The 26,174-nt window shown below is 44.3% G+C and overlaps 2 protein-coding genes across 7 annotated transcripts in view; both read left to right on the top strand.

The window, feature by feature from the left end:
- The first annotated feature begins 3,851 nt into the window (after positions 1 to 3,851).
- On the top strand, positions 3,852 to 21,360 carry MAZ (MYC associated zinc finger protein). 6 transcript variants are annotated; one of them, XM_060780273.2, is made up of 7 exons: positions 3,852 to 4,302; positions 8,952 to 9,038; positions 12,181 to 12,971; positions 16,498 to 16,561; positions 16,786 to 16,957; positions 18,871 to 19,078; positions 20,050 to 21,360. In XM_060780273.2, the coding sequence occupies exons 1-6, from the start codon at positions 4,267 to 4,269 to the stop codon at positions 19,056 to 19,058; spliced, it is 1,338 nt and encodes a 445-aa protein (XP_060636256.1). In that variant the 5' UTR covers positions 3,852 to 4,266; the 3' UTR covers positions 19,059 to 19,078; positions 20,050 to 21,360. The 6 variants fall into 6 exon arrangements, with proteins under 6 accessions (XP_060636256.1, XP_060636255.1, XP_060636257.1 ...); XM_060780272.2 differs by having other exon boundaries at positions 8,949 to 9,038; XM_060780270.2 differs by lacking the exon at positions 3,852 to 4,302 and adding an exon at positions 4,571 to 5,092.
- An 886-nt stretch (positions 21,361 to 22,246) lies between these two features.
- Positions 22,247 to 26,174, top strand: part of PRRT2 (proline rich transmembrane protein 2) — a 34,328-nt gene continuing 30,400 nt past the window's right edge. Inside the window, exon 1 of the mRNA XM_060780268.2 lies at positions 22,247 to 22,325. The gene's annotated coding sequence lies outside the window, so the exon portion shown is untranslated. The remainder of the gene's footprint in view (positions 22,326 to 26,174) is intronic.

Below are 26,174 nucleotides of genomic sequence, written 5' to 3'. Positions count from 1 at the left end.
CTGTTTTCAAAGGCACTCAAGCTCATCTAGAGACAAGGATTTGGGCAGTATAACAACAAACGCTATGGGGCAGGGCTCCTGTGCCTTTAACAGCTTGATGAAAAGAGGGAATGTGGCAGGTGTACCTTTGTGTCATTTTGCTCCCATACAGAGAATTCGGGGTAGTTCTTAAAGACACAAACAAACATAAGCTCTATCCCAAATATAATCCACTTTCTTGCATGTTAATGTACTGTAAAGAATATGTAATATATGTGGCTTGGAGTGATTCTGGCCATGAAAGTCTTCTACCACACATATTTTATCATACATGGGCAAGGACACAAAGAACTAGAGTGGAAAGACAGCTTGCAGTATTGATATGTATTTAGGGGCAGTTGATACAGTGGGCGTATTTTTATTCCATAAAGCACAGATTTCCAAATATTCATATAGAAATGCTCCCTTGGTTTATGAAAGCTACCGCCTCACCATGCTTTCCCAAAGTGCTATGCTTATAATATAATGTAATGTAATATAATATAGTGTATATACATATATTTATAATATATTTGTAATATTATTAATATTACATGATATATAAATATGTAATTATACTATCATATTATTAGTATTATATTGCATTAAAATACGAATATTATTTATTTATTTATTTATTTATTTATTTACAGCTTTTATATTCCGCCCTTCTCACCCCGCAGGGGACTCAGGGCGGATTACAGTGTACACATATATGGCAAACATTCAATGCCAATTTTGACATACAACATATACAGACATAGACAGAGGCTATTTAACTTTTTCTGGCCGCCAGGGGAGCTGTCGCCTTTATCGTCCATCTGCGACGCTGATGAAGTACTTCCGCATTCCCCACATGCTTTTTGTTGGAGTGCTTGCTGAAGTCTTTTTTAATGGTCTCATAAATTAGTTAATTTAGCCTCCCCACACTTTAAGGTGGTACCTTATTTTCCTACTTGACAAATGCAACTGTCTTTCGGGTTGCAAAGGTCGACAACAGGCTACACAATGGTTGGAAACCCACTCCAACCTGGGCTAGCTTCGAACTCATGACCTTTGGTCAGAGTGATCTTAATGCAGCTGACACTCAGCCAGCTGCGCCACAATCCCAGTGCATTATATATATATATTTCTTGTAATATTAATAATATTACAATATAATGGTATAGTACTATAAAGTAATAATAATAATAATAATAATAATAATAATAATAAACTTTATTTGTACCCCGCCAACATCTCCCCAAAAGGGACTCGGAGCGGCTTACATGGGGCCAAGCCCGAACAAAAATTACAATATAACAATACAAATTACAATCAAATAAAAAACATAATAGTAAAATATAAAACATCATAATATTTAACATAATATTTAATACTGATATTGTACTATGCTAATAACATATTGTATGTATGTATATATATGTATATATCTTGCAAGCCGCTCTAAGTACCCTTCGAGGTGAGAAGGGCGGCATACAAATGTCCTAAATACATAAAGTCGGGTCAGCACTCAAATGAAAGCAAATCATTTCACGCGCCATTGAATTGCATGAAAACGTGAGGTCATACATCAACCAGCAAGTTGCCAACCTCTACCAGTACGCATGCGCTGACTTTCTCCCGCAGTCTCCCTGCTTGGAGCACACGCATGCGTAGAACAGTCCTTTTCCTGGATTCGGGCATCTTGCCGCGGATGCGCGCTGGGGACCCATGGGTCTTGGAACGGCCGACCATTTTGGCCGCGCATGCGCTCTTAATGTTATTTACAAGAACCTGCCCGGGCGCGCGACCCGTCGGTCAAGCAGCCCTTCTGCGCACGAGCGCATTGTTTTCCGAGCACCCGCCTCCGTCTACCAGTCCTGGCTTCCTTACATGGCGCATGCGCACTTCAAAAAAACCTCCCCACCGACCATAGCACCGCGCTTTTCAACCCCGCATGCGCGTTGAAAAAATTGACTTTCAAAAATTGCGGGTTTGAATACTTTTTAATTTCACCCAGCTATTTAAAAAAAGAATCTAAAATGGGGCCTTAATTCACAGAAGGACCAACTGAAGGGTAGCGTTGGTCACGCGAGAAGGCGGCCTTTTTGTTGTCGTAGTAGTGTCTCCTCTGGCGCTAAGCCGCCCGCCATTTTCTTTGCCTTCTTGCTCAGATCGGTTACGTCATCGCTGTCGTGCGCAAACCTGAAGTGTGGTGCAGTCCTGGGTGTTTTTCCTCAGAAGACCAAAGGGCAATGTTCCCTCTAAGGCACCCTCATAGTGACAAGCAAAATGGAGTCCCTTTGGTTCACTGTTTCTCTCACTGTAGCTACAATTACCCATTGAGGAAATCTTGTTGAACCTAGTGGAACCTTTCTCCCTCTGAATAAACTGAATAAAAAACTAAATCTGAAACGAACACACTAATCCAGGCATGGGTTGGGCCCTCCAGGTGTTTTGGACTTCAACTCCCACCATTCCTGACCTCAGGCCTTAACTCCCACCATTCCATGGGCAAACTTGGACCCTCTAGGTGTTTTGGACTTCAACTCCCACCATTCCTGACCTCAGGCTTTTTCCTTTTCCCCCCTCAGCCGCTTAAGCAGCTGAGGGGGGAAAAGGAAAAGGCCTGAGGTCAGGAATGGTGGGAGTTGAAGTCCAAAACACCTGGAGGGCCCAAGTTTGCCCATGCCTACACTAACCTAAATGTTTGCCCATGCAGAGGGGAAACAATCAGGCACATCTAATCACCTCTCAACAAAAGATTGCCCCAGGCACTGCCAGGCCATCAAATGCTAATCAAGGTGGTCAGTTGAAACATTCGCACCTAGCTCCAACAGAGTTCTTTGCCCCACCCTGGTCATTCCACAGATATATAAACCCACTTTCCTAGTTCCAATAAACCTCACTACCTCTGAGGGATGCTTGCCATAGATGCAGGCGAAACGTCAGGAGAAAATGCCTCAGTCTAGAACAGGGGTCCACAAACTTTCTAAACAGAGGGCCAGGTCACAGTAGCTTAAACTGTTGGAGGGCCGGATTATAATTTGAAAAAACCACAAATGAATTCATATGTACACTGCACATATCTTATTTGTAGTTCAAAAGACACTTAAAAACAATACAATAATTAAAATGAAGAACAATGTAAACAAATATAAACTTATTAGTATTTTAATGGGAAGTGTGGTCCTGCTTTTGGCTGATGAGATAGGGTTGTTGTTATTGTTGTGTGCTTTCAAGTCGTGTCAGACTTAGATTGACCGAGCAAGGGCTGGATAAATGACCTTGGAGGGCCGTATCTGGCCTTTGGTCCTTAGTTTGAGGACCCCTGTTCTAGAGGCATTTTCTCCAAACGTTTCGCCTGCATCTATGGCAAGCTACCTCTGAGGATGCTTGCCATAGATGCAGGCGAAACGTCAGGAGAAATGCCTCTAGAACATGGCTCTATAGCCCGAAAAAACCCACAAGAACCTAGATAAATAAATGTTTTAAATAAATAAATAAATGATCTGAATAATCCGATTTAGTTGACAGAATGTTTTAAAAGCACGAAATTTGTTATTTCATGTATAGGCAAACTTGGGCCCTGCAGGTGTTTTGGTTGTTAGGAACTGTGGGATTCGAAGCCCAAAACACTTGGAGGGCCCAAGTTCGCCCATGCCTGTGTTATTGTCTGTGAACCCTGGCGGCCATTTTGTGTGAGGAGAGGCTGTCACTCAAACGAGAAAACTAACGGGGAGGGGAAAAGAGGCGACCGTTACTCGTGCGCGCGGCCGCCTCGTCCCCAGCCAATCCGATTTCGCCTCTGAAAGGCACAGAACCCTGCGGTGGCAGCGCTCGCCGCTCCGCCCAATCAGAGAGCCCTACACGGAGAGGGCCTTTGCGCGCCCCCGCGCGTGCCGGCCCCACCCAATCGCTACCTGCCGCCTTTCTCCTCCACACCCCTCCTTTATTTTTTCCCCCCTCCCTCTCAGGAAAGAAAAAAAAAACCTGTGGGAGGGGGGAGGGGGGCGCCTGAGCGGGCGCGCGCGCGCAAGGGAGAGAGAGAGAGAGGAGAAAAAAAAAGGGACCAATCAGCGCGCGCGCCGAGCTCTCCTCGCGCCGCTGCCTCCTCCTCGCTCGCTCGCTCCCCCCTCCCACCTCACTCCCCCCGCCCGCGCGGCGTCGTCGCTTGCTCCCCGCTCGCTCCCCCCTCCCTTCCCGGCCCCCCCTCCTCTTTTTTCGCCGAGACGAGCCCCCCCCTTCGTGGCCGCCGCCGCCGCCATGGACCCGAGCAACTGGAGCAGCTTCATCTTCCAGGTAACCCCCCTCCTTTTTCCTCCTCCACCTTCCCCCCCTCCCTTCGTCTAAAAAAAGGGGGGGAGAGGGAGGGAGGGAGAGAGAGAGAGAGAGCGCGGGGAAGGACAAGAGAGCTTCGAAGTTTCCCCGCTCACACCCTCCCTGCCCCGCCCCTCCCCTCGGGAATCCCAGCGGGCGGGGGGCCTCTTGCGCGCGCGGGCCAGCAGGGCGCACTCCGCACGCGCTCACTCACTCCCTCCCCCGCCCCCCTCTCTCCCTCGCCTCGCGCCTCTCCTGCTGCTGCTGCCCCAACGGTCACCTCCCCTCCGCCCAGCAATGCTGCTGCTGCCGCTGCTGCCTCCTCGCGCCTCGCGCTGCCCTGCCCCGCCCCTCCCCTCTCCTCCCTGCGCCTCGCGCCTTCTCCCCTCGCCCCCCTCCCTTGCCTTCCCCTCCGCGCGCGCCAACGGTCACCTCCCCCTCGCTCGGCCCAGCCCCTCCCTCCCCTCCCGCTCGCCTTTTCTCTCCTTCTTCTCCCTCCCAAAATGTCTCCCTCCTGAGACCCACATAGATGTACCACGAGCAGCCCGTGCCCCCCGCTTCGTCTTCTTCTTCTTCCTCCTCCTTCCCCTCGTGCCCCCTTCAACCCAAATGGCAAAGATGGCCCCTGGCATACTGCTCTCTTAACCCCCCAGAGGCGCCAGCCCCGCTCGGCCATGCTTGCCCTGCCTGGTGGCTTCCCGGCCCCCAGGGTGTGCTTGCCTTCAGGAGCAGGGGAGGAGGCCACGGCCACACTCTGCTGGGGTGTCAACAGGTGCGTGGATTTCCCCCACCTGTTTCTGTGTGCTCCTTTGAGGGAGGGGGCAAGGAAAGGGAGGAAGGAGCTCTCATGCCCTTCCTTCTTCGCTCCTGGTCCCCAAATCTAATACTAATACTAATAATTGTATTACCCATTTTACCCAACAGCCTAACTTATTTTTCCTGATCCCCAGAATTTAATACTAATGCTAATATTAATACTACTACTACTGCTAATAATAATAAATTGTATTGCCTACACACCTTACCCAACAGCCTGACTTATTTCCTGATACCCAGAATTTAATACTAATGCTACGACTACTACTAATAATAAATTGTATTTCCTACACTCCTTACCCAACAGCCTGACTTATTTCCTGATCCCCAGACTGTAATACCAATGCTAATAATACTAATACTGCTAATAATAAATTGTATTGCCTACACTAATATTGTACTATGTTAATATATTGTATGTGTGTGTGTGTGTGTGTGTATGTATGTATGTGTGTGTATATATATATATATATATATATATATATATATAGTAAGCCGCTCTGAGTCCCCTTCACAATGAGAAGGGCGGCATATAAATGACATAAATAAATAAATACACACCTTGCCCAAAAGTCTGGCTTATTTCCTGATCCCCAGAATTTAATACTAATGCTAGTAATAATATTAATACTACTACTACTAATAATAATAATAATAATAAATTGTATTGCCTACACACTTTACCCAACAGCCGGACTTATTTCCTGATCCCCAGAATTTAATACTAATGCTAATATTAATACTACTACTACTAATAATAATAATAATAAATGGTATTGCCTACATACCTTACCCAACAGCCTGACTTATTTCCTGGTCCCCAGAATTTAATACTAATGCTAATGATACTAATACTGCTAATAATAAATTGTATTGCCTACACTGATATTGTACTATGTTAATAATATAATATATTGTATGTATATATACCTTGTAAGCCGCTCTGACTCCCCTTTGGGGTGAGAAGGGCGGCATATAAATGTCATAAATAAATAAATACACACCTTTCCCAACAGCCTGACTTATTTCCTGATCTCCAGAATTTGATGCTAATGCTAATAATACTAATAATAATAGGTTTACTGTGAGTTTTCTGGGCTGTATGGCCATGTTCCAGAAGCATTCTTTCCTGACATTTTGCCACCTCTAAGTCAGGCATCCTTAGATTGTGAGGTATATTGAAAATTAAGCAAGGGAGGTTTATATATCTGGAAGGTCCAGGGTGGGAGAAAGAACTCTTGTCTGTTGGAGGCAAGTGTGCTGCCCCAAAGATCACCTCCCCTCCGCCCAGCAATTAATCACTGATTAGCATTGCAAGGCCTTGCAGCTTCAAGGCCTGGCTGATTCCTGCCTGGGGGAAGCCTTTCTTAAGAGATGTTAGCTGGCCTTGATTGTTTCATGTCTGGAATTCCTGTTTTTGAGTGTTGTTCTTTATTTACTCTCCTGATTTTAGATTTTTTAAAATACTGATGCCAGATTTTGTTCATTTTCATGGTTTCCTCCTTTTTGTTGATATTTTCCTCACGCTTGTGGATTTAAATGGCTTCTCTGTGTAGTCTGACATGGTGGTTGTTAGAGCGGTTCAGCATTTCTGTGTTCTCCAACAATATGCTGTGTCCATGTTGGTTCATCAAGTGCTAGCAATCAGGGCCAGCTAACTCCTCCCAAATAAAGATCCCTCCAGGCAGGAATCATCCAGGCCTTGAAGCTGGAAAACTTACAGCAACCCAGTGATTCCGTCCATGAAAGCCTTTGACAACATACTAAGAATAATTTTTTTTATTGCCTACTCACCTCACCCAACAGCCTGACTTATTTCCTGGCCCCCAGGGTTTACTTACCATCAGGTGCATCTACACACACAGCGTGGGGGGTCATTACCACACTGTTCCGGTGTCAGCCCACCCATTTCTGTGTGCTAACCTCTGGTTTCTTGTGGGTAAGAAAAGGCAGGAAGGACTTTCTTACCTGCCGCTCACAGCTGATGAAGATTGTGATAGAGACACGAGTTGCCTGCAATTAAAGTAGTAAATTACCTTGGGTTTACTGTGAATAAATTTGACTGCTAAAACCCTGGAGGTTTCAACCCCACTCGGCTGTACTTTCTTGCCCAAATGATACTTCCTTGTTACTTCCTGACACCCCCCCCCCCCCAAACACCAGAGTTTACTTACCCTCAGTATAGGAGGTCATTTCCACACTATATTCTGGCATCGGTGAGTGTGGTGTTCATTCCCCCACCTATTTCTGGGTATGAACCCTTAAGGAGTGGGTGGTTTCTTGTAGTCAGGAAGTGAAGGAAGCTCTTTCTCTCACTTCCTTGATCTTTCTTCCCTTGTCATCCACACCTGCTGACAGTTATGATAGAAACATTATTTGCTGCAATTAAAAAGTTGTAATTACCTTGAGTTGCACTTCTATTTTACTGTGGGTGGCCCAATTTGGTGTAGCTCTTTCAAGGGCCTCTCCCCATTGACTTTTCCCCTCATATTTGTTTGTTCTTTCACTGCCTTATGCTTTTTAACCACCCACAGCCCATGGAGCCCCTTCTCTTGACCTTCCACTTCACAGTAAGACAAAGGCCCCTTTCACACAGCTGAATAAAATCCCACATTATTGCTTTGAACTAGACTATATGACAGTGTGAAAGATAACTCAGTTCAAATCGGATATTGTGAGATTTTCTGCCTTGATATTCTGGATTATATGGCTCTGTAGAAGGGGCCCAAAATTCTCTTTAAAGTCATGATTCCTTGCTCTCTCTTCACAGTATCTCTCTAAAAAATAACCTGCTTATTGGTCTCTTGCTTAGTGCCAGCGCCGCTTCTTGCCTTGGCCCTCCTTTCTCCCGGTGCTTATCCCTCCTGCCCAGGATTTCCTCTTTGCAGTGTACTGCCTAGGCCTTTCCTTTTGCAGATAGGCCACTTGCTTCTCTAGCCACCCCTAAGTGCCCTTCTTTCCCCAGGATAAATGCACACAAGATACTGCTTTCTTGGATCCCAACTCTTCATCTATATCAAAAATCAATTCTGGTTAGTGTAGCTCTACTCCTTGGACCGGATCTCCACCTGACACAGCGCCTGCCCATATCTGCTGGAATCTCTTGTCTGCTCCCTTTTCCTCCTTCCCAGCATAATGAAATTTTCTTTATCTTAGTATTCTGTTCATTACATCCCATTTCACCCAGGGTAATTTTGTTTCCTACTATTTTCTTACAAAATAATCATTACCTCATTTATATTTTTTTTCAAATTCTAAATTATACTTATGAGAATCTACAGAAGTACTGTATGACCCCATATCCAATATCCCCAGTTTCACTCCAAAAAATATTCTCCCCCAAATGTATTTCTGGCCAACCATACTGTAGAATAGTGCTGGGGATTCAGATATGCTTATGGATCTCTCTAGGTTCTCCAGTCTTTGTTATACCACCAGCTCAAGTATAGTCAAAATGTAGGATTCACTATTATCTACAATTTCAGGAATCCACAATGGGGCTTGGGAATATCCTTCAGGGATTCAGAGTCCACACTGTAACGGAACTATAAGCCTTTGCAGTCCCCCACACACTACCAAAATTATGTTAACTTTACTTAATACACAGTATTTCCTACATTGAGCCCTTTTCTCACAGATTAAGGATGTCTGCCATAGATTCAGGTGAAACGTCAGGAGAGAATGCTTCTGGAACATGGCCATACAGCCCAAAAAACTTACAGCAACCCAGTGATTCCGGTCATGAAAGCCTTCGACAATACATTAAATTAAATTAAAAGCATTGCCTGATCTCTTTCTTTTTGTCTCTTTAGCAGAGTCATACTCAGAACCCTCTACAGGTTGGGGCCGAAATCCAGTCCAGGTTTTTTGCCGCTCAGGGCTGCGGTCAAAGCCCCTTCCAGGTGAGCTTTGAGCAACAAATGGAAAGCAGTGGACTCCTTTGAAAACAACTACCTCAATGCTGAAGACCTAATTTGTCAAAATAAATAACTTCTTCCTGTAAGGGGTTGTCTATTGTACACATTCTTTTACATTTTCTGTACCTATTAATGTTTTTTTTTTTACATTATTTCAGAGCTCTAAGATATTAGAAGTCGTGTAATTTTATTGCATTGGTGGGACCAATATAGAAATAATAACTTAAGAAAACCTATCCCATTCTATTATGTCTGTAGCAGAGTTTTGAAACACATATTCAGTGTGTACTGTTTTGTAAGAAATCTACTCTCCCAGTCCATGTAATCTAACAAGTAATTAATCTGTTTATGTCACTGTTTTGTTTTTTTAAACCAAAGAGTGTGCTCAAGACAGCTGCATGTTTCTGTATTTTTTGGTTGTACACATAAATATTAATTCATTTTTATTAATCAGCTGAGAAGTTAACAATTTAAAACTCATTTGTTACAAATTCAGATAACTTTTATCCTATGTATATTCACTTACAAGTCAGTCCAGCCACATACATTGTCAGGAAACGTGTTTCCAGTGACAGATCCAAATACTGAAGCTTCCTTCCTCTGGTGATGGTTTCTCAGTATCCAAAACCAGAGGAAATTTTAGACTGTGTTTTTAAAATGTAGAGTTGGTCAAACACAAAAGTAATGAAGACTGCACTTCTGTGCTTCTTCGTTTTCTTATAGTTCAGATTTGACAAATTTGATCCAAATATTCTGGCCAGTTTCTTATTATTGTAAGAGGGTAAATGGGGTTGTCAAATTATGATCCCTGCAGAACATGACATTCATTTTAAAATATTGTGAAAATAGCTGGTTTGTTTTTGGATTTTTGAGAAATAGAAAGATTTATGTATGAAATGTTAGATCAAAAATGGGTTATGTAACTTATTGTGATGTTTTCCCCCAAACACATTGATAAAATGTTTTGTCCATTTTACTGACAAGTGTACTGAGACTAAGTCTGCAGGCAAATGTTTACATTTCTGGGATGTCTTGTAGGGCCCATTGGAACGAACTTCCCAAATTTGTTAGCATCTGGTACTGTACACCATTTTGTCCAAGATCATGTACTAACATCTGAACTGGAGTTTTATTTTGAACTTCTCTAGTGTTCCAAATTTAACAACTACATCATTCTTGGTTTTTACTGTAAAATGATTACATGTCATGTTATTTATTGTCTCACTATATAATATATGACTTAAGATTGTCACATCAGTATAATAGTTCCTCTTTCCTGCTGTCTAAGCACTGGAATAATAAGGCTTCATCTTCTAAATTTTGCTTTACTTCAAGAGTATAGCTAATACATAAACATTTCTGAATTGTTTGAAGGATAGTATGTTTAACAGGTCTAAACATACTATCCTTCAACCCTACATTCTGTTTTCATAATTTGTTGTAAGTATTTGGGGCAAGAGTTTAGAACAAATGAATATCTAAGGCATCCTTATCCCGATTCTTTGAATTTCTTGTTTCTGTAAGTTGCCAATTATTTGTAAATCATTTCTATTCTGAAGAAATCCACAAATGTTTAGAGTTCTATTATTTCTATAACTGCAGGGTCTCTCACACCATTTATACTCTTAGGTGACAATTTTAAATTCTTGCATACAAAATCATTGGGTTGGAAGAGACCCCAGGGGCCATCCAGTCCTACCACCCATATATATTGCATGATAAGGATAGAGAACTTGTTAAAGTCATGTACAAATTTTTCCCTGATAAAGTTCACTTAATCCAGACTGGTAAATATCTGTTTGCCCACAACAGGTGAAGTGGGCAGGTGCTTCTAAATTTGAACAAGTTGACCTTAGCCTGCCTGTAAACGTCAAAATAAGTGCAAATATGTCTGATTGAATGGGTTTGTATTTTTTATGGACTGAGTTTAAGACAGTTTTTTAAAGAACCACACAGAGTTAAGTGGAATTAACAATTGTGGTTTATATCAAGAAGTAAACTAGTTAATTTGTAATGCTGGCCCTTTCTCTTTATTTATTACCAATGAAAAAAACACAACTGTTTCACACTCTTGCTTGATTAATGTATTGATAGGTTAACAAATAAACAGATTTGTTTCAGGGACACAAAACAGAACTCTGAATGAAACCTATTAGATATAAATGAATGTTTATACAACAATTCGAAAATTGGGCTAGGATTAGGGTGAAGTTTCAAGATTCAATAAAGTATGTCAGAATCTTCACTTGATAGTGCAGTGGCAACTATTCTGCCCCCTTTGGAAAAACAAACTTCTCTAACACGTTGAAACTCAGCTGTTAAAACAAATATTTAAAGGAGATGGTGAGTGTTTTTAGCCAGCCCTCCCGTGTGCACTGCATCTCCAATACATGATAATGTATCCATGTTCCAACATCCAGGCATGTCAGTAATTCTGACCTCCGTGCAGTATGATATGACATGTCACTATGGCACATACATGTTCATCTTGTGTAATCATTTCAACAGTAGCTTAAACAGCTGATATAGGGAGAAGTTCTTCTCTTATATTCCATCACTTTATTTAAATGCTGTAATGGCAATGCCATTTTGTATATAGAAAGTTTATTGGAGTTGGGAGAGCACAGGTGTGTGGAAAAGCAGGGATACTCCTTGACTATATTCATTCATTCTTTTTACCCACATCCTTTTTTGCCTTGTGACAATAAAAGGGCTTACTACTGTTATTCCATTGGTATTGCACACTAGCAGAATTTGTTCCTCATGCTCCATTGGTCTTCATTTGTAAAATATACTGGTTGTATGACCTTGTGAAATAAACCACCAGCCTTGTTTTAAGTGGCAGAGAATTTAAAATGAAGTGATGCATCAAGAGCATATACTTCACGCACAGGTAAGCTTGGTAATTTGCTAAACTTTCCAAATTCGATTTGAGTCCTATTCCATACATGCACTTCTTATTTTTTCCACCGAGAGTGGGTTCAAGATCATTTATTAAATAATTGGTGTTTTTGAAGTGGAAACATACAATTCTTTTCCCGCCACCGTGCTGCTAGAATATGACGAGAATTCAGGTTTGGTTGTTCATCGCACTGCTTCTCAGTTATGTGATTTTTTTTCTTTCCAGACTGGCACTACCACAGCTCCTCCCCAGCAGACAGCCACTCCTGCTGAGTCCCTCCAAGTGGACCTCCTGCCTGTCTTGGCTGCAGCCCAGGAGACAGCTGCTGCTGCTGCTGTAGTTGCTGCTGCCACTGGTTCTGCATCAGCTGCTTCCACGGTAGACACGGCTGCCTTGAAACAGCAGCAGCCTTCTGCTTCTGAGGGTGGGGGTGGCCAGGGAGCACCCTCTTCTCAAACCAACCAAGCCCCCACACAACAGGCTGCTCCTACTTCACAACAGGCAGGAGATGCCCAGAAGAAACAGAAGAGCAAAGGGCCCTACATCTGTTCTCTGTGTGCAAAAGAATTCAAAAATGGCTACAACCTGCGACGCCATGAAGCCATTCACACAGGAGCCAAAGCATCTCGTGCTGGGCCCACCAGTATGAAAATGCCCACCATGGTTCCCCTCAGCTTGCTTAGTGTTTCTGCCATTGGTGGTACAACCCCAGCAACCCCTTCCCCCGCTGATGGCGGAGGAAACACGGCAGGGTCAGGAGTTGGGTTGGTGACCACTACAGCATCAGGCAAACGCATCCGGAAGAATCACGCATGCGAGATGTGTGGGAAAGCCTTCCGGGACGTCTACCATCTCAATCGGCATAAGTTGTCGCATTCAGATGAGAAGCCCTACCAGTGTCCTGTTTGCCAGCAGCGATTCAAGAGGAAGGATCGCATGAGCTACCACGTTCGTTCACATGATGGTGCTGTACACAAGCCGTACATCTGCAGCCACTGTGGGAAGAGTTTCTCCCGGTACGAGAAGTCAAGGATATGGGGAGGAGGTGGTTCAAATGAGAGTTGTTACAGGGCCTACACAAAGAGCAGGTTGATAACTTCACCCTTCTAATAATGACTGAGCTTCAGCAGACAATTTGATTTGCGTTAGAAGGTTGTTGCACTAGTACAAAAGATTATCATTGGTTGGTAATAAGCCTATCAGGCTGCCTTCCTAACTTATTTATTTATTTACGACATTTATATGCTGTCCTTCTCACCCCGAAGGGGACCCAGAGCGGCTTACAAGGTATATATTACATATATATACCACTCCATAACTGCTACAGCTTCCTTTCATCCCAACACTTTGGTCACAGGTTTTAAAAACAGCAATAGCTGTGGGAAATCTCTATTTCTCCCCATTTCTGTTAGCAGCACTTCCCCTTGAAGTTCTGTATATTTTGCAGCTAAACAAATAAGGGTGTGTGTGAGCAGGTGAAAGCACATATTTTAGAAGTGTGTCATACTGACTGACTTTAGGTTGGCAACACAACTCAAATCAGAACATTTTCACATATCTGACACTAGTCTTTGGGATTCTAATTCCAAAGAAATTGTTCAATATAAGAATAATAAATAAATAAACTTTATTTATATCCCGCCACCATCTCCCAAAAGGGACTCGGGGCGGCTTACAAGGCACTCCCAAGTTCAATATAACATAAATGGTACAGGAGGATAAAACAATATTTTCTTGGCTGTCTTTAAGTGACACCTTAATCCTGTTTGGAGAGGATTTTTGTTGGGACTGAAGCATCTAAGCACATGTTAGGAGATAAGTTTAGACCCTCAGAAAACCTCCACAATGGAAATGGTGAATTTCAGACGGTATTGTTAAAGCAACAAGATAATCTAGATAACTAATTCCAAGGCATACCATCTCCAGATAAATAATGCATTTCTGTAGTGCATTTTAAAACAGTACACACAATATGCTAGTTTTCATATACAGGTATGGATTGTTTCAACATGGAATTGCAGCCAAATATGGGATCCTAAACCATGCACAGTTTCTACATATTTAAATAGGTCCTTGGAACAAACAACAATCATAGTGACGTTTAGTGGAAAAACACCATCAAAAACAAAACTCTTAGATAATTATTTAATAAAGCCATTGGGACACTGATGGCTGAGATAATGAGTTTTGATGGCTGTAAAATATTTCCTGTTGCAAGATACTGCATTATCACAAACAAAGCGAGAACCGCAAAAACCATTGGGAATGTAGAATATCCTCAACAGACTAATGGAACCGCAATTTAGTCTGTAGGTATAAGGAAGAAATCAGATGAGTCTAGAATGAATAAAGATCAAGATTAAAGCCATGGCTTATCCTAGAAGGAAATTTAAAAATACAGGGATGCCTGGGGCATACCAGAGACATAAACCTATTTTAAGTAAATTCATTTGGCTCTTTTAAGATTTCAATGGCAATTATAGCTGTGAGATGTAAGGATTCTTCTTTGAGTTTATACTCTACCTTCATAAACTATCACTCCATCCACCTATTTCTTGATTTCCAGATATGTCTACAGCCTTGGTGAAACTTTTTTAAACAGGGACAAATGCTTGTGGCAGAAACAGACCAAAGAGGCCAAGATAAAGCCCACTACCAAAAACTTTGTTATTTTTACATAGCACACAATAGGGCAGGTATTAAATCTCTATGTTTTCTTCTTTCACAATTTAGTTTTTCAAGGATGTTAGAATTTTTCATATGAATATCAGTCGCACATTTGAAATTAAAATAGCATAGGGATACAAAATTGTAGTAAAAAGACAACAAAAATATATTCTGATGAGGATTCTGTCCCCCATTTCTCAGTTTTACCACAAATTGCCTTTTTAAATATCTATCTCAGCATCTAAGATGGCTGTACACTTGCATTTTGCAGATCCTTTATTAAGAATTTGATTCTGCACATACCAGGTGAGAATGCTAAGTATAGCCTCATCTCTGAAAATAAGCCATTCCCAAGGAAACAAAATTGTTTCTGTCTCTTGTCACAAGGAAAAGTGTTCAGGTTTCTGATTTGATAGAACTCTGCCTAAATGAAGTAGTGGGACAGTGTCTGAAGGGGTTAACTAGACATTAGTTTCTCCATGTTCAGAAGCATGAGAGATCATAGTTTTGATTACAACTTTCAAACTTGCAATCTTAAATTGGTGAAGAATGTAAAAATTCAGTAGATTACCTCAGAACTTGCCTATTTGAAAAGTAGGCCTTTAAACTGAAACCTGGTGTGGTCTGAACACAGACATTCATGTGCAGTAGTTATGCATGGAAGGCATGACAGTTTTTTTTTTTTTACTATCATGAAAATTAGAATCCTGTCATGAAATGAGATAGTAAGCTGCAGTAGGTAAGCTGGTTATTGTCACAGAGCTTTCTTGGTAAGTTTCCTTCAGAGGGGTTTTGTCTTTGCCTTGCTTGAAGAATGTGGCTTACTCAAGTCACCGAATGGGTTTCCATATCAGTGTGGATTCAAACCTTGATCTTCAGAGTCATAGTCTAGTGCTCAAAACACTACATCGTGCAGATGCTCTAAGCTGATTATACATATTGACATTTGAAACATTGGATTTTCGCAAAAGACTGACATCCCTCAATTGTAAGTATTTTCTCTGTAGCTTTTTTGCTAGTGGTCCCTTGATAATGCCTAAGAAAACAGATCAAAGGAAAATAGTTGCTTTGTACCAGGAAGAAAAAAATATGGATGTGTTTTTGGAAATGGGAATGGCTGATCTCATTTTCAGTAAATATAACCAGTTTAGAGAACTAGTCTGGTATATTGTTTTGAGCATTGGACTAGGGAGACCAAGGTTTGCATCCACACGTAGCCGTGGAAACCTGCCAGCCCACCTTGGGCAAGTCACACTCTCTTAGCCTCAGACAAAGACAAATCCCCTCTGAACAAATCTTGCCAAGAAAACCTGTTACAAGGGCACCATACGTCAGAAATTATTTGAAAGCACACAGGAGTAGCCAGTTTGCCTATTTAGGTTTTATCACTGAATGCCTGCTGCAAGTTTTTGTTATTAATAAGTCGACCGTTGAGCAAATTAATTCCTCAGGAGGGATTCTGTGAGGACATAGCTAAAGATGAGTAAAGGTATGTTTGAATTATGGAGTATGGGACTGGTTACATTATGTATTGCTGTTTTTCAGTGACAGACTTTGTCCCAGCAGCAGTATATTCAGCATTCAAGAGATACAGCTTGCTCTAGACTGGAAACAGTGATACAGGAAGCTGTAGCTACTGGCTATTTACATCTTTTGTAAGTGTTAAAAGATGTTGGAAGCCTGCTTAAAATAATATGAACCAATCCTAGCAAACCGCATTTCCAATTCTGCAGAAGATTTTGATTTGTGTGTCAGGTAGTTTACCATTACACTTATTCAAAGAATGAATGTAATGAAAGTTGGAAAGAAATGTGGCATTTTATTATGAGAAGCTAAAAGTGAACATATAACTAATTTGCGTTGTTCCCCCTGCAGGCCAGACCATTTGAATAGCCATGTGCGGCAAGTCCATTCAACAGAGAGGCCCTTCAAATGTGAGGTAATTTCCCCCATTGACAGTATAGTAGTAACTCCAGGCATTCCCCAAAATTGTTTTCTTTTGTCACCAAGATTCCATGTCTGATTTCCTAGTACAAAATGGAAGAAAGTTTATTTAAAGGGAGCTTTCTTCTTGGTCTGCCTCCTTCAGCTGTGGCTGCTCTGGGAAATGGGCCGTGGAAGACAAAAGTTGTTTCCCCATGACATTTTTGTCTTTTTCCATAGACATGTGAGGCGGCTTTTGCCACCAAGGATCGGCTGCGTGCTCACACGGTCCGCCATGAGGAGAAGGTGCCATGCCATGTATGTGGGAAAATGCTGAGTGCTGCTTACATCACGGACCACATGAAAGTACACAGCCAAGGACCGAATCATGTCTGCGAACTGTGCAACAAAGGTAAGGAGATAGGGCTATGTATAGGAGAGTATCTGAAAATGAGGAAAAAGGTCAAAAATAACCAGTTTCTCTTCCCTGAGCAACATTAGGAGACTTCTTGTACTACTCAATACAGATTTACTGAGAAATAAGTCCTATTAGATTTCAAGAGGATTTCAAGAGGTCTGCACACAGTAGCTATAATTGGTAACTGCAGGTCACTCTGATGGTAATGTTTAATGCCCAGAATGTTTCAGATGCGGTCAGAGTCGTGCTTCCTTCTGTTTATAGCTAAACTTGGATCAAGTTTGGTTTATATGATAATCATTGTAACTCAAACAGGGTTCCTGCATCCTCAACAGAGTGTCAGAGGGTGAATTCAAGGGGTGGAACTTTTATTGCAAATAAAATCTAATTAAATTCCCTCCTTTGCACCAAAAGTGCAGGAGGTTTGTCTCTTTCTTGCCCACTAACCAAGTACTTCACATATTGGACGAGAGATAATAAGTTATCCCCAAGCTTTTGAATAGGGCCTGCAACAGGTTGCCAAAGCACAGCCAAATATATTGACCCACCAGAACTTCACTGTGAGGGGAGTTTCTTAGCCACTCAAAAATCCACAGTGTATGACAACTTTTTGAATCCGTCATTGTAAGTCTTCCTTGAACAACAACAACTTGATGGTATGTTTTAGAAAAAGTAGTTCCCATTTAAAGGGAGTGATTCTTTTAACTTTGGACCAAAGTAGCTTTAGATGAGATAATAAGTGAGGCCCCATACTACTGCTATTTTGTATACCTTTAAAACAAACAGGCGCTTTTTTTTTAATTTAAAAAAACTTTCTTGAGACAAGACAGCATATTTAATATTTGGTGTATGGCTGTTGCTCAAGCTTCTCATGTGGCTCCATTAAGCAAATTGCTTGGCAAGACAGCTAATGATTCTTTCTCCCATTTGCATGGCCAAGCATCTCCTTACTTCCACTTTGCCACAGTCTTAAATGACTTCAGCGTAAGTGAAAGATGGCATGAATCATTGTAAATTTTTAGGTTTGTTGATCTTCCGTGCAGAGGTATAGATGCAATCAAGTGCAAAGGTAGAAAGTGTGTGTGCGCTTCAGAGAATTAAAAATTACTAAAAGAGAACTTGCTGATGCCTGAAGCGCCTGTGGCTGCTCCAGCTTTATCCATCTTCTATCTACAACATCCAGCCTACCATAATTCTGACTGACTTAATATTCTTAAAACACTAATTGAACCTGTCTGAATAATGTACAGATTAGTTAAAAACTGTTGCAAGTCAGTGGATTTAAAAAAAAAAGTTGAGCTTTTTCTCTTTTACTTTTTAATTCTTGGATTATGTATTTGAATAATGTACATAATCCTTTATGTATTACCCATATATTAAAAATACACATTTAGCACATTATTATCTGTATTCTCCAAAGTATAGGGCAGCTATTAATTATTAATCGCTTCCTGAATTCCATTATCACTTAAAGTAGTCCATAGTGAGTTACATATTATAGAGCATATAAATGACATAACACAGAATGACTGTGTGGATGCAGAGGAGAAGATTGTGGGCTGATCTTATCCACATATTACTGGCCTAGGACTGTGGTTCTGTTCTTACGTTTTAAGAAACGTAAGTTCCTTATATTGACATCCTCGGTGCCTAGATGCAGCTGCCCTGAGGGCGAGAGTCTATTGTCCATACAGAGATAGCTTGCCTAGCGGCAAGATGAAGCCAACTCTGAGGTGGAGAAACTGCCTCTTCATCAGGGAGGCCTCTTGCAATGGATTCTTCATTAACTGTCAAGACGCAGCCGCCTCTAGGGTGAAGCATAGCCAAGTACTGCAGGACACTGGGGTGTGCTTTCACTAGTCTGGACACTGACCTGGGTGGTTTTTGTCCTTCTCCCCCTCCCGTAGGGTTCACCACAGCGGCCTACCTCAGGGTCCACGCGGTCAAGGACCACGGACTGGCCGCCCCGCGGCTGGAGCGTTTCCTTTGCAAGCTGTGTGGCGTGCACTGCAAGACCCCGGCTCAGCTCAACGGGCATCTGCAGACGCACGCAGGAGAAGGGGCTGCGGCCACTGAGGGCCAACCGCTGCGGTGAAACGCTGGCCGGGCCACCAGGCAAGAGCCACTTCCTTCTGTCCTAGGGGATGGGGAGGGGGTGCCCCTTTGTCCCATAAGGCTTCCAGGTGTCCATGCATTTTCAGTGGGAGAAGGGAGAACCCCAGCTCCCCTGGGGCGGCTGCATCCTAACGTAGAATCCCTCTGCCAGGAATTAAGGGCCTGCATGTTCCAGTCTTTTTAGGTTTTGCTTACAGATGTCATGCTTCAGGTTCAACTTAAAAGGAGAAAAGTTAAATTTTCACTGTAAAAAACATACAATACACACATTCCGTTGAATGTTTTATTTATCTGCATATTGTTCCAAGGAAAAATACCATTGTCCAAACACCATTAGGCATAAGATGTCTTCATCCTAACCAGAAAAGCTCTAGCGATATGGGCCAATAGGCATTTTGTGAGGTTAACAACGGATCTAGTGTACTAATGGCTGTTTGGGTTCCTTTCTACATTTAAAGGTTTTAACTCAGACAGAACATCATGCATAGCTATTGTGCTTTAATGGAGGAGTGTACTAATGAATTCTCTTGAGAGGTGATGGGTGCAGTGGGACATTTTCCAGATCTAGTCATTCTTGTGGATGCCGTTCTCTGTTGGGCTGACTCACATATCCCAGAGAACCGTGATGGACTCTCCTGCAGGGACTTAGCCTGTGAGAATTGGACCATTTATTGTCTAGATATTTTTAGAGTGAATTCCTACATTGTCTTCAGTAGGATGCCTCAAAGTTTCATATTATTTCTTTCAGCCTTGCTTTAATACATGTAGATTTATAAAGGTGCTTCCTTTTTAGTCTTTTAGGGAAGGAACTTTGGGATATCAATAAAGATAACAGAGGCAGCTGCATGCAACCCTTTACCACATAAAATCAGATATGTCAGTTATATGAGTTTACTTTATTAATTGGTGAATTTTGGAATGCGCCTCCTGAGAATGAGATAAATGTCTGATTTCTGCGTCTGTCTCCACAGGTACGGGTGAGGTCTGCCCCCTCGCCGCAGCCGTCTCGGCCCAACCTCCTGCCGCTGCCGTCACGGTGCTGCCCATGGAGGGAGCTTCGGTTGTGAGCCAAGCCCTCCCCACACAGCCCTGGTGATTTTGGGGAGCAGGGAGGCAGAAGCCCACCCACCCAGTCCCGTCCCTCTCCCACACGGGCAGCTGGAGCCTCCAAGCCCAGACAGATATGCAGTGGCCATATTTGGGTTTCTAATTTAATGGTGGTCTCATTCATTTTCTCCCCTGCCTGTGCTCGTAAAATAGTGGATCTGGGAAAGCACTTGCCTGGTTCAGGCAGCAGCTCTTGTTCAGAGAACCATGGAAGGGCTTTGTGTGCATTCAGAGAGCGCCCTCGTTTTTATTGACTCCTCTACTCTTAGGACCCTTGACTCCTTGCCCCAGGCAGTCCCAGGAATCCAGGCATCTTCTGTCCCTTTCCCTGGCCAAACAGCTACAAGTCTTTGTCACCATAAGTCTCTTGCTTACCCCAGCAGCGCCCCCTATTGCCCCAAATTGGCTACCCCCCTAAAAAAGAGGCGACAGTGGGACAGAAAGACTGACAGGCTTGATTCGGGATCAGATTGAGGGTATATGTGGGAAAGAATTATGGAATGACATTGCAGCTGAACTGGGAATCATTGGGCGTGGGTTAAGGTCGATGGAGCGTGTGTTTCCCACAGAGAAGTTGGAAGGGGGGGGGGGTGTACATCAGGACTCGGAGGCATTAGAGGTGTCTGGAATTCCCATTTGTGGGGATGGGGGTTGCTGCAGTGAGACGGAATAGAGAGAAGGGATGTCTTCCTCCCGGGCTACAGGGTGGCATGCCCTCCATTCCCCTGCTGAGGAGCTGCTCTGGATTTCCCTCCCTCGCCCCCGGCGCCTCATTCTTCCGCGGTGTTTGTTTTAATGCTCCATCCCTTCGGCTTCTCTTGTGATTCGTGTTCCGAGCGTGTCGGCCCTCCACACCAAGCATCGCTGCCCCACCTGCTGAACACCTTCCTTGTTGCATGCGACCCCCAACCGTTTGGGGTTTAGAGTCTCTCGCTCTTTCTTTTTTTGTATTATATATATAAAAAGATCCCCTGACATTTAAAATAACCCCTTCCCCTTTGTGTTTTATTTTTTTGTTTTGTTTTTGTTAACACAAAATGTAATGAAGCAGTGTCGATCTCTCTCCTCCTTCCTTCCCGTTTGCCTCCCATCTCTTTCCCCCTTCTGTGCACCCTTTCTGGATCTGTGTCTCAACGGCAAAAGATTTTAGTAAAAACATTGAAGGAAAAAAAATACTCTGCACTTGTGTATGTGTGTGCATTTATTGATAGGTCCTCTCTGTGTGTCGTTGTGAGTAAAAGGAGAAGGGTAGCGCATCCTGGCCTTTTGCCTTTTACACCATCAGACTCTCCTCGGAGACTTCCGTGCCTGTGTAAAAATCTAATGGATCTCACACCAAGAACACAAATCGCAGCCCTTAAGTGGGTTTCCCAAAACACCGCCTTGCTTTTTTATTTTTTGTGGTTACTTGAGAGACTGCCCCCCTCGGAAGCGAGGGTAGGGAGGGGGGAGCATTGCTTGCGGATGCTGCACCGGAGCCGAGATGCGGTAGGAGGAGGGTTAATCTGTGTGGGCTCCTTCCATCCATCCTCCCTCCCTCCCTGCTTGTGTGTGCAGCAGCCAAGGCAGGTTATAAATAATTGATGAGGAACTGGAAAGGGAGAGAATTTATATAATTTTCTCCCAGAGTGGGGAGGCCAGGGCCGAGGAGGAAGGATTCCCCCAAAACATGGGTGTCGTGGTTGTCGTCGGGATTGCTGCACCAATATTGGCGCAGTCTGGGATCCCCTTTTGGTCCTGCACCCTGAAAAGTCCCTCTCGTGGGGTTCCCTCCGCCACATTCGTGGCGGAGGGAACCCCACGAGAGGGACTTTTCAGGGTGCAGGACCAAAAGGGGATCCCCAATTGGCTGCCTTTTTAGGTGGAGCCAATGGGCAGTCCACCTATGAGTCCACTCCTTGCACTTGTGGCTTGCTGATGGGAAGTTTTCTTCAATCCCATGGGGCGGGTGTGGGGTCCCTGGGACCTTCCCGCCTCCCACCCCCATCTCTGCCCAGCCCTTGCCCCCTTCCAGACCAGCTGATCTCTCCCCCAAACCCCCCTCCTGACACCCACTGCCTTGCCTTGGAGCCCAGTGCCAAGGGAGGGGAAGGGGCGTCTTTGCAGACAAAGCTGCCGAGTGAGCAACTTGAAAGAGGAGGTGGGTTGGGGAAGGAAAGAAGGAGGGAAGGAAGGAAGGAAAGAAGGAGGGAGGTAAAGAGGGGGGCGGAGGCTGCATCTCTCCATCTCTGTGCTGGGAAAGGAGAGGAGAGGAGGAGGAGGAGGGCTACAGCAGCAAGAGGGAGGGGTGTGAGGTGTGAGCCAAGGGGGGAGGGCATCTCTCCTTCCATCCATCCATCCATCCTGCCAGCCCTTTTTGCCCAGCCCACCCCCTTTTTTCTGCCAGCTGGACCCAGCCCGAAGCCCAGGTAGGAGCACTTGGGGGGTCTTGGCCGCCCCCTCCCCAAACCTTCCCTTTGGAATGCCTTGGGAAGGATAACTGCGGCAAGCGGGCGGGGGAGACCGAGGGGACCTTGTGTTTGTGTGTGTGAACGCCAAAAGGGAGCGAATTCGGATCAGGGTTGGGGGGAGAATGGGGAGGATGCTCATGAGCAGCAGTGGGTGGGTTGGGTCGGGTTGGGGGACATTTCTGGAGGGGAGATGGAGCCCGTGGGTTTGCTATTCCCGACTTGTGCTTTCGGGGTTGCCTCAGTGGGGACACACAGGGGGATCCACGCGCGACAAATCGGGGAGGAAATGAGGGAGAGTGGGGGTCGGGTGGAGGGAGGGAAAGAGGAGATTTGGTGTGTTCTGTGGGAGAAAAAGGGGAAGGGGCTGCCTGCGTGGGTGCCTGCGTGGGTGCGGGAGGAGGAAAATGGGTCGGAGGGTTTGCTAGTGGGTGGGGAGGGGATGCTGCAAGCCACAGAGATGGGCGACCAAAAGAAGGGGCGTGGAGGATCCAAGCAGCCAAACCCTTCGTGGCTCCCAGACACGAGTGGGAAGCATCTTTGGGGGTTCCCCTACTTCACCCAAGGCTTAGGCAAAGGACCCTCTCCTATCTCTCTTCTCTCTCTCTGACTCTCTTTCCCAGGGAAGTCAGTCCCACTCACATCTAGAAGGAGGTGTGTGTATGTGTGTTTCGGGTGGGGGAGATGAGTGGGAAGGCTTTGGCGGGGACCCCCAAAGTGGAGGAGAAGGAAGGGGGAGAAGAATAGGGGAGGAGACCAGAAGAGAAGGTGGTGGGATCTAAGAAAAGCTGGAAGGGCGTGGGGACTGAGCTGAGGAGGAGGAGGAGGATGCTCAAGGGGCGTTGAAGGGAAGCAAACAGGTAAGGGAGGAAAGCCAGAGATGGAGAGAAAGGGGACCCACTCGGGAGTGTGAAATGGGTGGGGTCAAGGCAGAGTGAAGCGGCTGCCTCAAGTCCAGAAGGAGAGAGGGAAAATAAGATACAGATCAGGAGAAGAGAGGAAAAAATAGGATATAGATAAGGAGGAGAGAGGAAAAATGGGATATAGAGTAGGTATGGGCCAATTTGGGCCCTCTGGGTGTTTTGGACTCCAACTCCCACCATTCCTAACAGCCTCAGGCCCCTTCCTTTTGCCCCTCAGCCGCTTAAGCGGCTGAGGGGCAAAAGGAAAGGGCCTGAGGCTGTTAGGAATGGTGGGAGTTGGAGTCCAAAACACCCAGAGGGCCCAAATTGGCTCATACCTGCTATAGATACTCTCATGCAAGGAGAGCCATCAGTCACCCTCCTTTAGACAGCTCCCAAATCAAATGATAGGCATCTTCTCCCCATCCACACTATCTAAGAACCTCCATCTCTTCTGCATCACACCAATTTCCGCTGGCAGAGTCCGGTGTATTGCAATGTCTAGACTGCATACCAATCTAGCACCAAATATATGGATCAATGATTAAGGCACACTGCTAACAATTAATTAGGTAATTGCAATACACAAGGCACAAAAGGGAATAATACTCATCTTCACTCTACTCTGGGCTCCTGAATACCCAACGGTCCCACATGTACACCTCCATGTGAGCATTGCATATTGTCAACACGCAAAAAACCCAACAAACTCTACTGTACTTACATATGCATACATTATGCATGTATCACTAACAGGGTTTTGATCACTGCTTCGTGCTGCCAAGTCGAATTTAGTACAGCCTTATGAATGAAAGGTCTCTTAAGTCGTCCTGTCGTCAACGGCCCAGGCTCAAGTCTGGAAGAATTGTAGATGCAGGCAAAAGGTCAGGAGAGAATGCTTCTGGAATATGGACATATAGTCCGGAAAACTCACAACAACCCAGTGATTTTGGCCATGAAAACCTTTGACAGGTCTCTTAAGTTGTCCTGTCGTCCACGGCCCTGGTTCAAGTCTGGAAGAATTGTAGGTGCAGGCGAAACGTCAGGAGAGAATGCTTCTGGAATATGGACATATAGTCCGGAAAACTCACAACAACCCAGTGATTTTGGCCATGAAAACCTTCGACAATAAATCAGGGCAATAAATCACCACACCTGGAATCAAATTGTGTCCTTTTGGAGTAAATACATTTACAGTTTTATTTTCTGAACGCCTTCCACTTTTGCTGAGGATCATTGTGTTTTCAAGTGAGTTGGTGGTGCCTTGGTCAGACCACACCTGGAATCACGTGTCCAATTTTTGCCACTGCAATTGAAGGGAGAGGTTGACAAGCTGAAATGTGTCCAGAAGGGGGAAAATCAAAGGATTAAGGGTCTGGAGAACAAGCCCTATGAGGAGTGGCTGAAAGAGCTGGGCATGTTTAGCTTGCAGAAGGGAAGGCTGAGAGGAGATATGATGATGGCCATTTCCAAGTGAATCGATTATACCTTGGTCAGACCACACCTGGAATCACACTGTGTCCAATTCTGGGCACTGTAATTGAAGGGAGATATTGACAAGCTGGAATGTGTCCAGAGGAGGGCGACTAAAATGATCAAAGGTCTGGAGAACAAGCCCTATGAGGAGTGGCTTAAAGAGCTGGGTGTGTTTAGTCTGCAGGAGGGAAGGCTGAGAGGAGACATGATGAGGTCCATGTATAAATATGTGAGGGGAAGTCATAGGGAGGATGGAGCAATCTTGTTTTCTGCTGCCCTAAAGGCCAGAATGCCGAACAGTGTCTTCAAAGTACAGGAAAGGCAATTCCACCTGAACATTAGGAGGAACTTCTTAATGGTGAGAGCTGTTCAGCAGTGGAACTCTCTGGCCCGAAGTGTGGTGGCGGCTCCTTCTTTGGAGGCTTTTAAACAGAGGCTGGATGGCCATCTGTTGGGGCCGCTTTGAATGCAATTTTCCTGCCTCTTGACAGAGGGTTGGACTGGATAGCCCATGAGGTCTCTTCCAACTCTATGAATCTCATGGTAAGTCCAAAGGACAACAGTTTAGTCACCTTGGCTTTTAGGGAGAGTTCTCTCCTGGTGGTAGTCGCTTTGCTTTCTTTCTCGTTTTATGGCAAATGCCTTAATTGTCCAATTTTGATAATCACATTGCTTACATGGGAGATAAATGCAGTGGTCTTGCGGTTAATGCAAACCCTAGTGTTCCCTTGGAGTCCTTGGTGGCGCAGCGGGTTAAACCGCTGAGCTGCTGAACTTGTTGACTGAAAGGTCAGCAGTTTGAATTCCGGGAGCGGGGTGAGCTCCCTCTGTTAGCCCCAGCTTCTGCCAACCTAGCAATTCCAAAACTTGCAAATAGGTACTGCTTCCGTGGGAAGGTAACGGCACACCGTGCAGTCATGCTGGCCACATGACCTTGGAGGTGTCTACTGACAACGTCGGCTCTTTGGCTTAGAATTGGAGATGAGCACCAACTCCCAGAGTGGGACATGCCTAGACTTAATTTCAGGGGAAACCTTTCTATTTATTAGTGTTCCCTTTTCTTCCTTTTTTGTTTCTCCCCATTGATTATTATAGTAGTTTCCTTTATCCCTGAGCCAGAGGCAGCCCTAGGTAATTTTCAACAGTAAGCAAACAGTATTTTGG

This window comes from Anolis sagrei, chromosome 6, assembly GCF_037176765.1.
Source record: "Anolis sagrei isolate rAnoSag1 chromosome 6, rAnoSag1.mat, whole genome shotgun sequence".
Classification (NCBI taxonomy): domain Eukaryota; kingdom Metazoa; phylum Chordata; class Lepidosauria; order Squamata; family Dactyloidae; genus Anolis; species Anolis sagrei.
Note: the sequence above shows the minus strand (reverse complement) of the source record. Positions and strands in the feature narration are given on the sequence as shown.

What these genes read in the sequence shown, in the direction of transcription:
- MAZ (XM_060780269.2), top strand. Translation starts at nt 4,850, where the DNA reads ATGTACCACGAGCAGCCCGTGCCCCCCGCTTCGTCTTCTTCTTCTTCC. An exon ending in GCGGTCAAAGCCCCTTCCAG is followed by an intron (nt 9,039 to 12,180) that starts GTGAGCTTTGAG and finishes TTTTCTTTCCAG; the next exon opens with ACTGGCACTACCACAGCTCC. An exon ending in CTGCGAACTGTGCAACAAAG is followed by an intron (nt 16,958 to 18,870) that starts GTAAGGAGATAG and finishes CCCCTCCCGTAG; the next exon opens with GGTTCACCACAGCGGCCTAC.